Raw genomic sequence first — 13,599 nt, 5'->3', positions numbered from 1 at the left:
CACATAGAGTAAGAACAATGACAAATGCCAAGAAACTTCCAACAGGATCTTATTTTAGACTCATCTCAAATTTGTGCGGAAAGCAGGTACATTGCAGAATGAGACTGTAACTTCAAATTCCTATAAACGCTGTTCACTAGAGCCACACTTGTTCCACCAAGTGCTCCCATATAACAGGTATCACAAGAGTTACAGTGCCCCCTCATAATTCAAAGTAAGCAAAGCCAGTGCTCCCAGTAACAGAATGCCCACACCTGACTATGTTTCAAAGAAATTATTGTCAGGAAGCTTCACCAATTATGCTTCAGTGTTACTCCAAACAGTAAGTTCCCAGCCCAGCAGGATGGAAGGCACTGCTTGCTTTTGTTAAAAGTATTAGAGCAGCACTCTTCAAAATTCTCTTCACCAGGGACTGTAGCGATCGGACAAGGAGGAATGGGTTTAAATTTAAACAGGGGAAGTTCGGGTTAGATATAAGGAAGTTCTTCACTGTGCGGGTGGGTGAGGCGTTGGAATGGGTTGGCCAAAGAAGTGGTAAATGCTCCATCCCTGGCAGTGCTCAAGGCCAGGTCAGAGAGGGCCTTGGATGACATGGTCTAGTGTGAGGCGTCCCTGCCTATGGCAGAGGGCTTGGAACCTGATGACCTTAAGGTCCTTTCCAACCCAAACCATTCTATGATTCTATGAAAATTCATTACGGGATCTATCGACCATGACTAATTCCTATTCTAACATGTTGCACACTGTTTCATTTGCAGATTTTGAGAATGTGGTTAGAAATGGAGCTCACTGCCTGAGCCCCATGAGGACATGCCTTGAGAGACCTGCAGCACTAGACACCGGGAATGTCTCAGCGTGTGCTGTGGAACAGCTTAGGGGAAGTGGCCACCTTTAGGCAGAGAGATCTGGTTTCATCAGTGCAGAAAGTAAGACATATAAAGTAGTCTCCTTTGCTCACTCTTAAAATGTCCTCATCCAGTTCAGCGGAATAAAGATACGTGAACTGCTTTAACTGAAACTCTGGCACCATCTTCGGGTGGAACTTCACATGTAATGCTACAAGTGTTCAGTGAGTGGAGTATTACACAGGAACTGCAGCAACAGCTGAAAATCTGTTTACTCTATTGAGCAACGCAATTTTTAGCAGAAAACTAGTCAGTTAAAAGGTAATTAAGATGGATTTATGACCAATGTACAGGCAACAGGAGTAATTTCGGTATTATTACTAGGAAACATACCTACTGAAAGGTCTTTCACGTACCAGTCTCAAAAATTAACTTCTAATTCCAATCTTGCAAAAATACACACAGGTGAATTTCTAAACTCTTACTTTTCTACTTCTGTGTCTCAAAGATACTTTCTGTCTTGTTATGGATAAGTTTCATCATTCAAATCCAAAATAACTTACAGGCTTTCAGAATTAGGAGGCTTAAAGATAAAAGGCATCTCAGAAGCTATACAGGAACAAATTGACCTTACCAGTTGTAAGTGTACCAAATAGGAATTAACACAACAGGAACAAAACTAACAACAAAAGAAGTCACTTAATGCTGAGAGAAACAGCTGGTTTTACTCAAAATTTACGGCAGTAATTTCATGATAAAACATCTTATTTTCTTCAAAGGACTTTCACGTAAATACTGCCCAGTCCCAAACATTTATTATTTCCTTTAATCCAACATTTCATTAGAATGGATACCCCTGCTTTTCCACTTCATTGTAAACCAACATTTTAAAGTTTCTTCTACAGTTCAGCAGGATAAGACTTAAGAGAAAATCTCTACTCAAGGTCGATATTAACAAGCTGTTTAAAATCTGAACAATTCTTCAGCACATCTCTGAGCTGCTATTTATACTCCATTCAAGAGTTTGGGAAAAAAATAAACCTTAGAACTGCAGTAAGAATAGCAATTGATTGCTACATTAAAGTACTTGTCTTAAAAAGTTCTCACCATCATTCTGTCTTCATTTTCTGGCAAGTTGCGATGTACTTACATTTTCTCTGCTTCTGACTGCATCAAGAGCATCTGCAGCCAAGGATTCATACAAATTTAGACAATTTAAGACTCTAAAATGCTTATCACAAAAAAAAATACTGTCCTTGGAACATACATATATTAACAATTTGCATTCTTACATATACCGGATAGTATCTGTCAAAATCCGGCTTCCGCTCACAAAAGCACTTAGTTCGCAACATGCTTTGCCACTACAAGATACAGTGATGCAGAGTGGTCAAAAGACTGCAGCTTCTCTGATACTGTCCACTAGACCAGGTTCCTCAAAGCCCCATCCAACCTGGCCTTGAAGACTGCCGCCAGGGATGGGGAATCATAACCCTTAACTTAAGAAATGTTTTAGAAACAAACATCAAACTGTGGCCTTTTTGAAGTCAAATATTTGTTTTCTGCACCATTAAATTATAACCAGAATCTTGGATTTCTGTCTCAGACTAGTGTTTAACAGCATTACTCTTTTTAATGACATGAAAAACTGAATTCAGACAAAACTAAGCTACCAAATGAAGTACTCCCTAAGAATGAATATGATGTAAATGAAAATCCACAGGAGACAAGATTTCAAAATATTTATTTCAACCATTAAATGACTGACAAAACAGTGTTTACTGTTACCAAGTCAATTTTCATCTAATCTATTTTATTACTTCTTCTCCCCATTAAGCATCTTTTTGAAGTGATCACCCTATTTCAGCGCCTTGGGTTACCGGTAGGGGGTGGAGGCTGACTGTCTGCAATTTCTCAACACATTAATGGCTTAGATAATTAAATATGAACACAAAAATTATGGTACCTGGATCTCTGTCATTTCCTACAAGGGTTAGAAAGGTTATTATTAACCTTCAACACCTTTTCATCCTCTTTTTTTTCCCCTTTAAAATAGATCAGGTTGCAGGATCCTAAAGTCTTAATTTAATCAGCTCCCTGGGGTTTTTTGTCTGTTGGTTTGTGTGTACACCCGTGTGTGTATATACACTCTCTCTACAGACACACACACAGGGTAAACATTCCAACCATTTCACTTTAATTCTACTTAAATATACTAAAGTTTAAATACACTAAGACCTCTTTTGATTGCTCCCAGTAATGGAGCTACCTCAACCGTGCTCTGCTCCAATGCTAAAGTTGAAAGAGGTTAGGCTGGAAGAGCAAGTGTTCCGTATTCGTGTGAGAGTATTGGTATTTCCATAACCACTAGTTTGAAAAAGGGATCACAGAAGGACAGCAACACTATAACCAAGCTCCAAAACTGCCTGTGTGGACTATTGCCAGCCCCCTTGCAAGAAGAAAAAAATCTGTGAGAGCAAAGCTGTTAGGTGACATGTATGAAGATCCTAATGAACACATCTACCCATTTGACACAAAAAAAACCCTCACTACAGGTAAAGATTTTCAGATGATTAAGAAAAAAATCAAATGGCATTGGAAAAACAGTATTTGTTTGTATTGCAACAGTTTTTACAAACACCACTTACACACAGAATCATCAATTCTGGCCACAATCAACCGAGTATTTTTAGCTTTTTTTAAAGACGAAATCATGAAACGATGGAGCAGCCTCAGTGCCTCAGCAGAAATAGTATTTTCACATTATGCTTCATGGTACAAAAGCTACTGATTATTCCCATCAGATTAACACACAAACATAAGTACAGAAACCAGCCAACATAGGAAAGGTGTTTGAAAAGCAGAAAGGATACCTTACAAGTTAGTTTAAGTATCAGTAGCATCAAAGCAGGATCACCACTCCCCCAACTCCAGGGTTACAAAAACCCATTGATTTATGTTTCTCTTCCATGCAATACAGGTGTTAAACTACCTATGAACAGCTTTAAGTAATAACTGGAGAGGTTTTTTTAAGGTTTAAAGGGTTCCCATCCTGTGTTTGAAAATACATTTCAAAAGACTCTGACCTGCAATTTCACTTAAGACAACAAATGTGCAAGCTCAATTGTCTGCACATGCAACAGAAGTCAAAATATCCCCAAAATAACACAAGTCTACAGATTGCAGGTTACAGGTTAATGCTGAGCACTAAAAATCTGACAAGGTGCCAGGAGTCAATGGAGGAAGTTACTTGTTCAACCTTTTAGATCACAGATCTTTTATTCTTTCAAAACTCTAGTTGAAGGATTTCTTTCCCTCTTCCACTTGAAATTATAGAAACTTTCAAGTGGAGGCAGATCAGGGATTATTACTAAATTTACCTCTTTCCTTTTTCTTTTCAACTACATTTCTCTATATAGCATAAATTTAGCTCTACGAGATGCTCCTTGATTTTCAGCTGCATGAAGACGCATCAAGAGAATAATTTCTAAAGCTAAAAATCCATCACCTACAAGTCTACATATGAAATTACTACTTTTTGTTGTCCATAAAATGAGTATATAAAGATAGTCACATCCTCAAGACATTACTTTTTGCAATTATTTCTTCGTATTTGATTCATATTTAAATTAACTTTTACAGCAGAGTGCTGACCTCAATATTCTGTAAGTATGAGAGCAGAGCAAATTACCAACAGCATTATATTTTGGATCACTACGTTAGCAATGGGAAAACAGGAGTTCAGAAATCTCCCTATTAGTCAATCGGCACTTTAGCAACTGAACAAATGCTCAAGTAGCTTCACAACAGTAACAGAGTATGTGATGGCAATGCTGCTGAAGGTGGTGGTGGTGGTGAGAATAACCACAGAAATCAACCCCACTTCCTCCATTATTCTTGGCCACATACCTTCCTCATGCTTGTTGCCGCAAGTGCCTATGTGACAAACCTAACCAGGAAACATCTTTGTGTTAACATTTCCTCCACCCTAGTCAGGTTAATCTCAGGAAATTGATTCACCTTCCCAATCCAGTTCACCACACATCTACACAAATGCTTGCACAAGCACAAATTGTGACTAGGAAACTGCACGGAGCAATAATGCAACCAAGCTGCATGGGTGAGGTAGAGTTGTTTTTTACAGTAGTGACAGATGAGAGTATTTGCAGTTCTGGAGACTAAAAGACAGACTTTTTCCCTTCTGCTGTCTGAAAAACCTCCCTGCAGAGACTTCATGGACCTGTGCTACAGATTATTTTTTCTTTTTAAACATTTCCTTCAACTGCCTCTCTCTTTCTTCACTTCTCCACTGAGCTACATGGTATCTGCTGCCTCTGGTACCTTCCTTAACCCCGATGCCTTCACCTCTCCTCACCTTCTCCAGTCAGCGCACTTCACTCCAGGTAATCTGGAAAGTGAACATTTGCTAGTATACACTGCGTTTTAATTAGCAGTTCTGGATACAGGACGTACAAAGCAGAGTGGCCAAATATTTCATTCCTTGCTGCTCACACACAACGCAAATTCAGACTTTAAGGAAATAACTTTATGCAAAGTTTTGTGGTAATTTCAACACAAACTGGTCCATTGAAACTGCCCTTGACAACAGGGGAGGGCTTACAGAAAGGAAAGCATGGCACTACATAGTACAGGATATATTGTGAAATCCTGCTGCCATGCCTGGATTTCGTAACTTCCTAAAGAAACATGAAGAACACTCAGAGAACTCTTGGTGAAATGGCACTTCACAAAGCCACAAATTAAAATAGAAGCATCCCAAGCTAAACATATCTAACACAAAGGGCATAAAGTCTTAAATACTAAATAGTCCAAACTTACTTCATCAGAAGCAGAGCGAAGACACTGGACAGCAGCCTGTTTTTTCATTTCCTCTAGTGTTAGATCAGAGCACTTTTTCTTACTCTTTCCCCATTTCTTGTAAGCTCCCTTTTCCCAGCCCAGGAAGATGTCATTCTCCTAAAATCAAGATAAACACATTACATTACTGAAAATACATGAATATATCAGTACTATGGCAGAACAGGACTACAGATAACACAGTGCATAACATAAAAACAAGCTCTTCCTACCTACTAAAAATTACAATTTAGTTTGATTACATTACACTTGCACTTACTATTCAGAAAAGCACATATATTTTTCACAGGACACAGGGGGTACTCACACTTCACTGCAATAATTTCCAATTGCAAAACATATCCATAAAGATCATTTTATGGTCAACTTACAGTTGAGTTTATTTAATTTATACAAAATATATTAAGAGAGTGTCACTGATCTCTAAAATAATAAGGATGGGAAGTAAGTAGTTCAGAGTTGGGAGCAAGCTAAAGAGAAAGCTAAGCAAGTGCAAAGAAGAAAATGCAACGTTAGGTTCCAAAGCCTTCAACTCAGTCTCACAATAGAGTATCTTTAGCATCTTCTAATACACACTGGTCTAAATCATCTTCAGAGAGACCCACAAACACCTGATGCTTTTCAACAGGCCTATTTTAACCTTTTCAGCACACTTGTTACTGATTCTAATGAAATCCAGGCTAAGGCCTGCCCTCATTTCAAACAACTCTCAACTGCCCATGGCTTCAAAATGAAGTAAAACCAAACTGTCAGTGAAACTAGTTGCCTCTGTGCAATCAAAGAGTAAGATGGGAAAAAAGGGGTTGGAGAGGGAACAACCACCCCAGAAGCAGCCACTGAAATGGCTACCATTTGTGATTTGATATGGCTGAGTCCTTCAGTCTCATTTCATCACCAAACCTGGAGAAACTGATTTAGTTCTGAAAGAACAAAAAGCTACCAGTTCCTCTAGTTTTCCTTGTGCAAGATGTCAGTGTTTCATTTGATGTCAAAAGACATTTGAACAGGCTACTGTTCGAAGAAGGACTAACAGAAAGAAATAGCAGGAAAATTTTTCAGAAAACAGGTTCAAGAGACATCTACACTCCACTTTTAGTCTTTTCAAAACTGTAGTTTATACATTTCTCTATACAGTGTGACTGTAGAGCACTCTAACTCTTCACAATATTCAGATGAACATATACAAACTGATGAGGCCCAGCTACCCCCCACGAACTTCCAAAGCCTGTCCTGCTCATCCATGTGGGCCCACTTATGAATGAAAACACACGTACCCATCTGCAATATGTTGCTCAAAATCCAGGCACGGAGCAAACGTGCACTGGGATAACTTTGCTTACTCTATTTTTACGTGGAAGGCAACATCTACACTGGGAAAACGTTACCAAAATGCTATATATTTTAGTACTTCATTTTATCTGCTCCAACAAAACTTTGCTTTGCACTGCTACATTAAATCCAACCTCAGCAAAAGCAGCTTTACTAGCCATATATACCAGCAGCTTGTCACAAGAGCAGTAAGAACCTTTATGCTTAGAGAAATTTATAAAGCATTTCATGCAGTTCAGTTCTCCACACACATTACATGAAAGGTATCTGACACCTGCCTACAAAATTCAACACATTTCAATTGTAAAATATTTAATCCTTGCAGGAAATACTGAATGTTTTAAATGGGGAAGGCAGACTAAATGGAATTCCCCCTCAACGTGTGTATCACGGTCTCATCTCTTCTTCCAGAGTAAGCACTCTGCGAACAAAAAGGCTCATCTTGGAGGACAGTGGTTGAGGACAGAGCTCCAGGAGAATCCTCTCTTCCTTTCTACCTCTTTCTACTACACACACAAAACTTGTTTCTGACCATGCTGGTTTTCAGTCACGCGTGGCTGCCAAGCGCTTCACACCACCCTTGTAAGTTTTACAGGAAAAAAGCTCCTGAAAACTTTGAGTTTGGGGATTTATTTTACCCTGCACAAACTTGGTAATTTTTAACCCTCAGATTTTACAAACACCATGGGTTACAGCTATTCCACATAGAATTCTGAAGTCCAAAATTACATCCTCATGTAAACTACAGTATTTATCACCATATATTTGATACATGTATCAGCATGCATTTGACATAGCCTGAATTTATGGAGGACCTTGCACCTTCTGCACACAAACACCACACCCATAAACCATTACAGAAGAGTGAAGAAAACTTGCACCTAATTCTTGTTGTAATGTATCAAAACCAAGGGCATTACAGTAAAACATGAAAATGTCACATGCCCTAGCAAGTGAGTTTGCAGAAAGTGATGTGTGGCACACAAACCAAGTGGAATTCTGCTATTATGACAAAATTGGTTAAAACCATACAAATCCAGTTATTTCAAATGACTGAAATTAACGTCTTACTTTTTTTCTCCTCACCTTTTTGGGTTGGGTTCTCCCTCCCCCCTCTTTCATCTCCAGTAGTCAGGAGGCCATTAGTAGGTTTACTCCTTAGACTGGAAAATACTAAGTCCATGACAGACAGGAAAGAAAGCAGTTCAATGAAATATTCTGTATGCACAAAGGGAAGTAAACTAGTTACTTCACATGGAAAGAATCACTAAGGCCTTCTGTTCCCTTCAGCTGCTAGATGCCCTCATTTATCTTATTTCCTCACAGAACTAGAAATCATATGACAATGCTCCTTTTAATCCAAGAGTTTTACAGTAACTTTGAATTTCACAGTTCCATTCAGTGATCACAGAACATTTCACAGAAGCAATGCCACCCAAAGCTTATAGATTTAAGAAGTGTGCATACACACAGAAGAATGCCTGAAATTTGGCTTACAGAATTCTGATATTTAAACCAGACTACCATTACTTAAGTTTTTAAGGGATGACCACCCAACATTAAATAAAAATCATCAGGAAGCAGAGGCCACCTGCATATTGGAAAAATCCAAGTTTGAATATCTAAACTGTTATTTAAACATCTGTTCTTCAGAGTCCTACAGTACCTGCCGCGACATAACTAGGTAATTGACATAACTAGGTACTTGAGATTTTTAATTGTAAAGACACTGAAAGTGCAAAGTTTCATGACAAGAATAACTTAAGAACCATAAATCTGGCTACAGAAATGTTGGTATATTCTTTATGTTAATGCTGCCTCAAGAAATCCAGTACTTGGAGTGCTTAATTCAATCCTGAACTAATACAGAGGCATAAGTTCAGCAGAGATTCCTAAACCGTTTATCCTGCTCGACTACAAAACAGCAGCAATTTCACTGCTTCCCTCCACACTACCAAGAAACTGGAGAAGCAGAAGTGAGTTTGGTAGTACTATTTCTTACTTTCATTTCTTATAAAGATAAGAGAAATATCTACTATTAGTAGAACAAACGTCACACTTTGCAATAAGACTGAAAGAAAACTGGTTTGAAGCTCATAACCTACAATAAATGTCAAAAATCAGTGTTAAAACAACTTCAAGAATCTTGCAGGAACTATCCCTATTTCATAAAAGCTGGAGTCAAGTTCACTGGTGCAGAAACCCCACATGACTCAAGGTCCCTGGTGGCTATTCAGGTAAATAAACAGGCTTAAATTTTGCCTTATCAGCAGAACAGACAGGAAGACGAGCAGGTTTAATAAATTGATCAACAAACTCCCCAAATGGATTTCCCAAGTGAGGAAATCCAACCAGCAGAAAAACATGTTTTGAAAAAATCAGATTTCTTCTCTTAGAGTAAGTTTAGGAGAACCAATTCCCTGAGATTCTCCCTGCATAAATGCACTACAGATTCAGTTAGGTACATACTTAGATGATTTACAATATACATCAAGTTTTCAGATAATGCACTGAACAGCCATAATTATCTATGGTTGATATTTCTATTTCAAATTATATACAAGAGATTTTAGGGCAAGAATTTCCATTACCTTAGAGGAGAGGAGAAAATACAGAGTTAAAAGAGATTCTGAATCAGAAAATTCTGAAGAACTCCTCCTTTTCAAGCATTTTAATTTCAGTACAAACTAGCTGCTATTTGAGCCTATTACCCACCTGCCATCTCTTGCTCTTATAAGAGTTATTGCTGGGCAGCCAAAATGTGCTGCTTCAACAAGCAAATTCTAGTTACAAGATCATATAAAAATTACAAAGTATTCAATGTCAATGTCTCAAATACAAAATGACCTCTCACACACACACACACACACACACAGTCTCTGCTTTTAAGGATCCAACTCCAAGAATACCATCAAAATAAGTAACCCAAACATCCAGACAAGATATTCTAATGTGAAAAAGAACTCCCCAAATTGTTAAGGTATGCAAGCAGAGTCCTGCAAGAGAAACATGTGAACCATTTTTCCTTCTTATAATTCTCTCTTAACAGATTAAGAGGTATCTCCAACCTCTGGAGTTTACCCACCATGGGACATTAACATCTGCCAAACAACTCAGGAGGACAGTTGATTCATACTTTGGCCATGAATAGTTTGGATTGTCTACTGGATGGCTGGCTAGTTCCTGTCCAGTGCAGCAGATAATGATGAAGCTTTGTCTGCTTGTTCCAATGCAGCAAACGCAGACTCCTCTAGCAAGCTGTAGAAGCCTTTCTTAAAAAGGCTTTTTTAAAGGCGCTCAAACACAATTAAAACAGATCATCAAGTTACTGGACAGGTCAAAGGGAAAAACAGAACAAATGCTCATATGGACAGAGTGAACAATGAATGCAGATGCTGTCATTCCTTAGAAAGAAGCTTAAAACCAAGAAAAGACAGACCAGCCAAAACAATTGCTATGCCAAGGTTATGGATTGTACAAGACACCACAAATCCTAAAATGTTTTGATAGAACTACAGAATTTGCAGATCTTTCCCCTCTGCCTGTGAGACAGAACAGTCCCAACTCCAGCCAGCAGCGGTCTCCAAGGTACTCACAGCATCTCTTTCCACAAACATTCAAAATAATTTTGAGTATCGACACACAGTCCACAAACTTTTCCTGCTGAAGTCTATCATCAGCATATCTTAATTCAGTGACAGCTATTAAGGTTTGTTGTGAGTACATGAAAACAAAGACTATATCATCTGACATAATAAAAACCCACAGGTAGTCCAGGACTCCTGGTCTACTCTGGCAGTGACAGATTTTACATCCATGTTTCATTAAATTCAATGTTCACATAGATGTCATGAACCATTATGCACTGAAAGAAACTTCCCCAAAAACTTATTCAAAGAGCTCAAAAAAACAACTCCTGAGATGTTTGGATAGGCAGGGAATGGAAGAAAATAGCCGTAAATTATATCCAAAATGGTCCTGACTACCTCTAGGAGGATCTCATAATGGAGAATTTGGGGGAAACTGCAACAGATCACGTATGCTTTTTGCCTTGAAGATTATTCCAGAAGCAGTATAAATACATTCAGTGATCTTCCCTGAAAAAGCACTTCCCCTAAACTGAGATTCAGGAAAAACTCCAATGGATTGCTCAGAGCCACAGGGATATATACTTGTTCATAGCAGCTTCTGTGAAAATTTTAAGGACATGGCATCTCATTATAATTAACGAGAAAAGCCTATCAGCCCAGGATGGGCTTAGATACTCTTCACAGGCTGCCTCAGACTGAGACAAAGAGGTAGCACATATGCAAGACAATTCAGAAGAAAAGGTGAGAACAGTGGTATAAACTCAGCTTTTCCAAAAGAAATGCAACAAGAGGTTCAGCACATGAACAGCAGGTACGTACAGACAGCAGCACAAGTGTTCTTCTTACCAAAAGTCGTGATACCACACAATGGAGAGGACTGGAAAATATTCTTTAATGGTAGATAATTACTCCAAATACAGGTATTACAAGGAAAATAATTAGATTCTGTGAAAAGCTAGAGAACCATTGAGCTGCTAAAATCCTCCCCCCCCCCCCCCCCTTCCCATTTGCTGTAACTGGAACATTACAGTTCCTATGCAGTTGGACCCTAACAGAACAGCTAATATAGCAGACCACATCACGCACTGCAAGGCATTCACAGAATGGCTGAGGCTGGAAGGGAGCGCTGGAGGTCAGTTAAACCAACCTTCCTGCTCAAGCAGGGTTACCTAGAGCACATTACTCATTCAGGACTGATGGTTCCACTATTGGTGGGCAGGGAAGAACTCTACCTATCAAAACCTATCAATTTGATTATAAAATCCTGTAATCTGAGTTTCTGACAACTATAAACTCCTGCTTAGAATCCAACCAACTTGAAAGGGCAGTCTGCGTTGTTCAGTAATCAGAAATTACTCTAGGCCGAAACCAAGCAGAAGAAATTTGATCACACCCACTCTCAAGAGTGAGAGAACATGCAAATGCTGCATCTGCTGAAATCCTACGTGTGTTGCGCAGGCTGCCTTTAGAGTTTTTCCATTAAAGTAAAAGCAGAAAAGAAGAAAATTTAGCAAGGCTATAGCTACAGCTATACAGACAGCATTTTACTTGCACGTCTTCACTACATCACAGAAAAGAAAGCCAAGTATCAACAGGAACTGCCACTGCAGAGTCCAGATGTCTGAAAGCAACCTGTTACGACTGGAGTAATTATTTCACAGTATTTATGGTTGCTCTCTTGATCTTAGGAATGAAGTTGTGTTGCAAGCATCACAGACCACTGTAACCATTTCAGAGAATATAGGCAGAGATATGTGATGTGTATGGTCACGCAATGGTCTGCTGAACAAAGAACACTAAGGATGTATCTCAGCTAGGCCCAGAACCCGAAACAGTACAACTATATCAGCACAGAGATGGCTACAAATAAATCCTGACTGTTAGGGGGCCTTACCAGCCTGACACTTGAGCTTGTATCACTGCTTTATATTATGCAGGCCTTTATGAGAATATGCTACTAGTCATAACACTGAAAACCTAATTCTGTTATTCTTTTTGCATGGCTGTGAGAGATACACCATAACAAAGCATTAGATGCAATTTTAGAAGTCACAAAAAGGTATTATTATAGTCCTGTTTCAGGAGACAGCTTTGATTACTCAGAGCAGAAGCTAATAATAACATTTTAACTGTATTACACAGATGTGCCTGCATAAATAGGATAGTACATGAGATAGGCACCACAGAGCCCACCTATGTTTGATGTCCTGAAGTGGACAGCATGTCACATATTAGAACAGACATGTCTGCAAAGCAATCAGCATTTCAACATTATCACTCTCACCAGTACAAAGGCAGAAGACAGTCTGAAAGAAAAATTTCTCAGACACCACAGTTATTGAGAACAAACAGTTTCCTTCTGCACTAAGATATCAGCTGAAGCTGACTACCTTGAGACCTCTACAGTTTGCACAATGACCCCTAGAGCCTGCTACTGGGCTCCAATCCCTGTCACTGCAATTCCTATCCCTAAAACAGAATAAAGAATACAAATGCATAGTCCATGATACCCAAAATCTACCCCGTATCTATCAGTCACCAAGAAATACAGCACAGAGCAGTTATAGCTACTCACATACCAACTAAAAGAGATTTATATATATATATTTATATATATATATTTATATATATATATATTTATATATATAAGAATGATAAGTCCTACAGAGACACTGCATTAGTACAGATTTGAGTTGCACTGGCCGGAACTGTTACATGAGCTTTGACTCGAAGCTCTTGTACTGACAGCACTTGCAAAGAACCCAAATGAAACAACTTCAGCACCTGCAAAACAACTGTAGGCATAGCTGTTCTGCACTGCAAGTGCTACCACAGAACAAAGCCCATCCTGCCGACAGAATCTCAAGCCTGCTCTAAGACTAAAACAAGAGGCTCTCCCCTGCTGCACATGCAGTGGTTCCAAGAGAACATCTGGGAGTTTTCCAAGGCACATACCA

General features: G+C 38.9%; 1 protein-coding gene across 2 annotated transcripts in view; it reads right to left on the bottom strand.

The window, feature by feature from the left end:
• Positions 1 to 13,599, bottom strand: part of KIAA0232 (KIAA0232 ortholog) — a 71,597-nt gene that overhangs the window by 28,144 nt on the left and 29,854 nt on the right. For both annotated transcript variants that reach the window (XM_065659737.1, XM_065659743.1), the window contains exon 3: positions 5,685 to 5,822. In XM_065659737.1, the coding sequence (XP_065515809.1) occupies positions 5,685 to 5,822 (138 nt within the window). The remainder of the gene's footprint in view (positions 1 to 5,684; positions 5,823 to 13,599) is intronic.

This window comes from Lathamus discolor, chromosome 1 (assembly GCF_037157495.1).
Source record: "Lathamus discolor isolate bLatDis1 chromosome 1, bLatDis1.hap1, whole genome shotgun sequence".
NCBI classification, from domain to species: Eukaryota; Metazoa; Chordata; class Aves; order Psittaciformes; family Psittacidae; genus Lathamus; species Lathamus discolor.
This window is presented reverse-complemented; position numbering and strand designations above follow the sequence as displayed.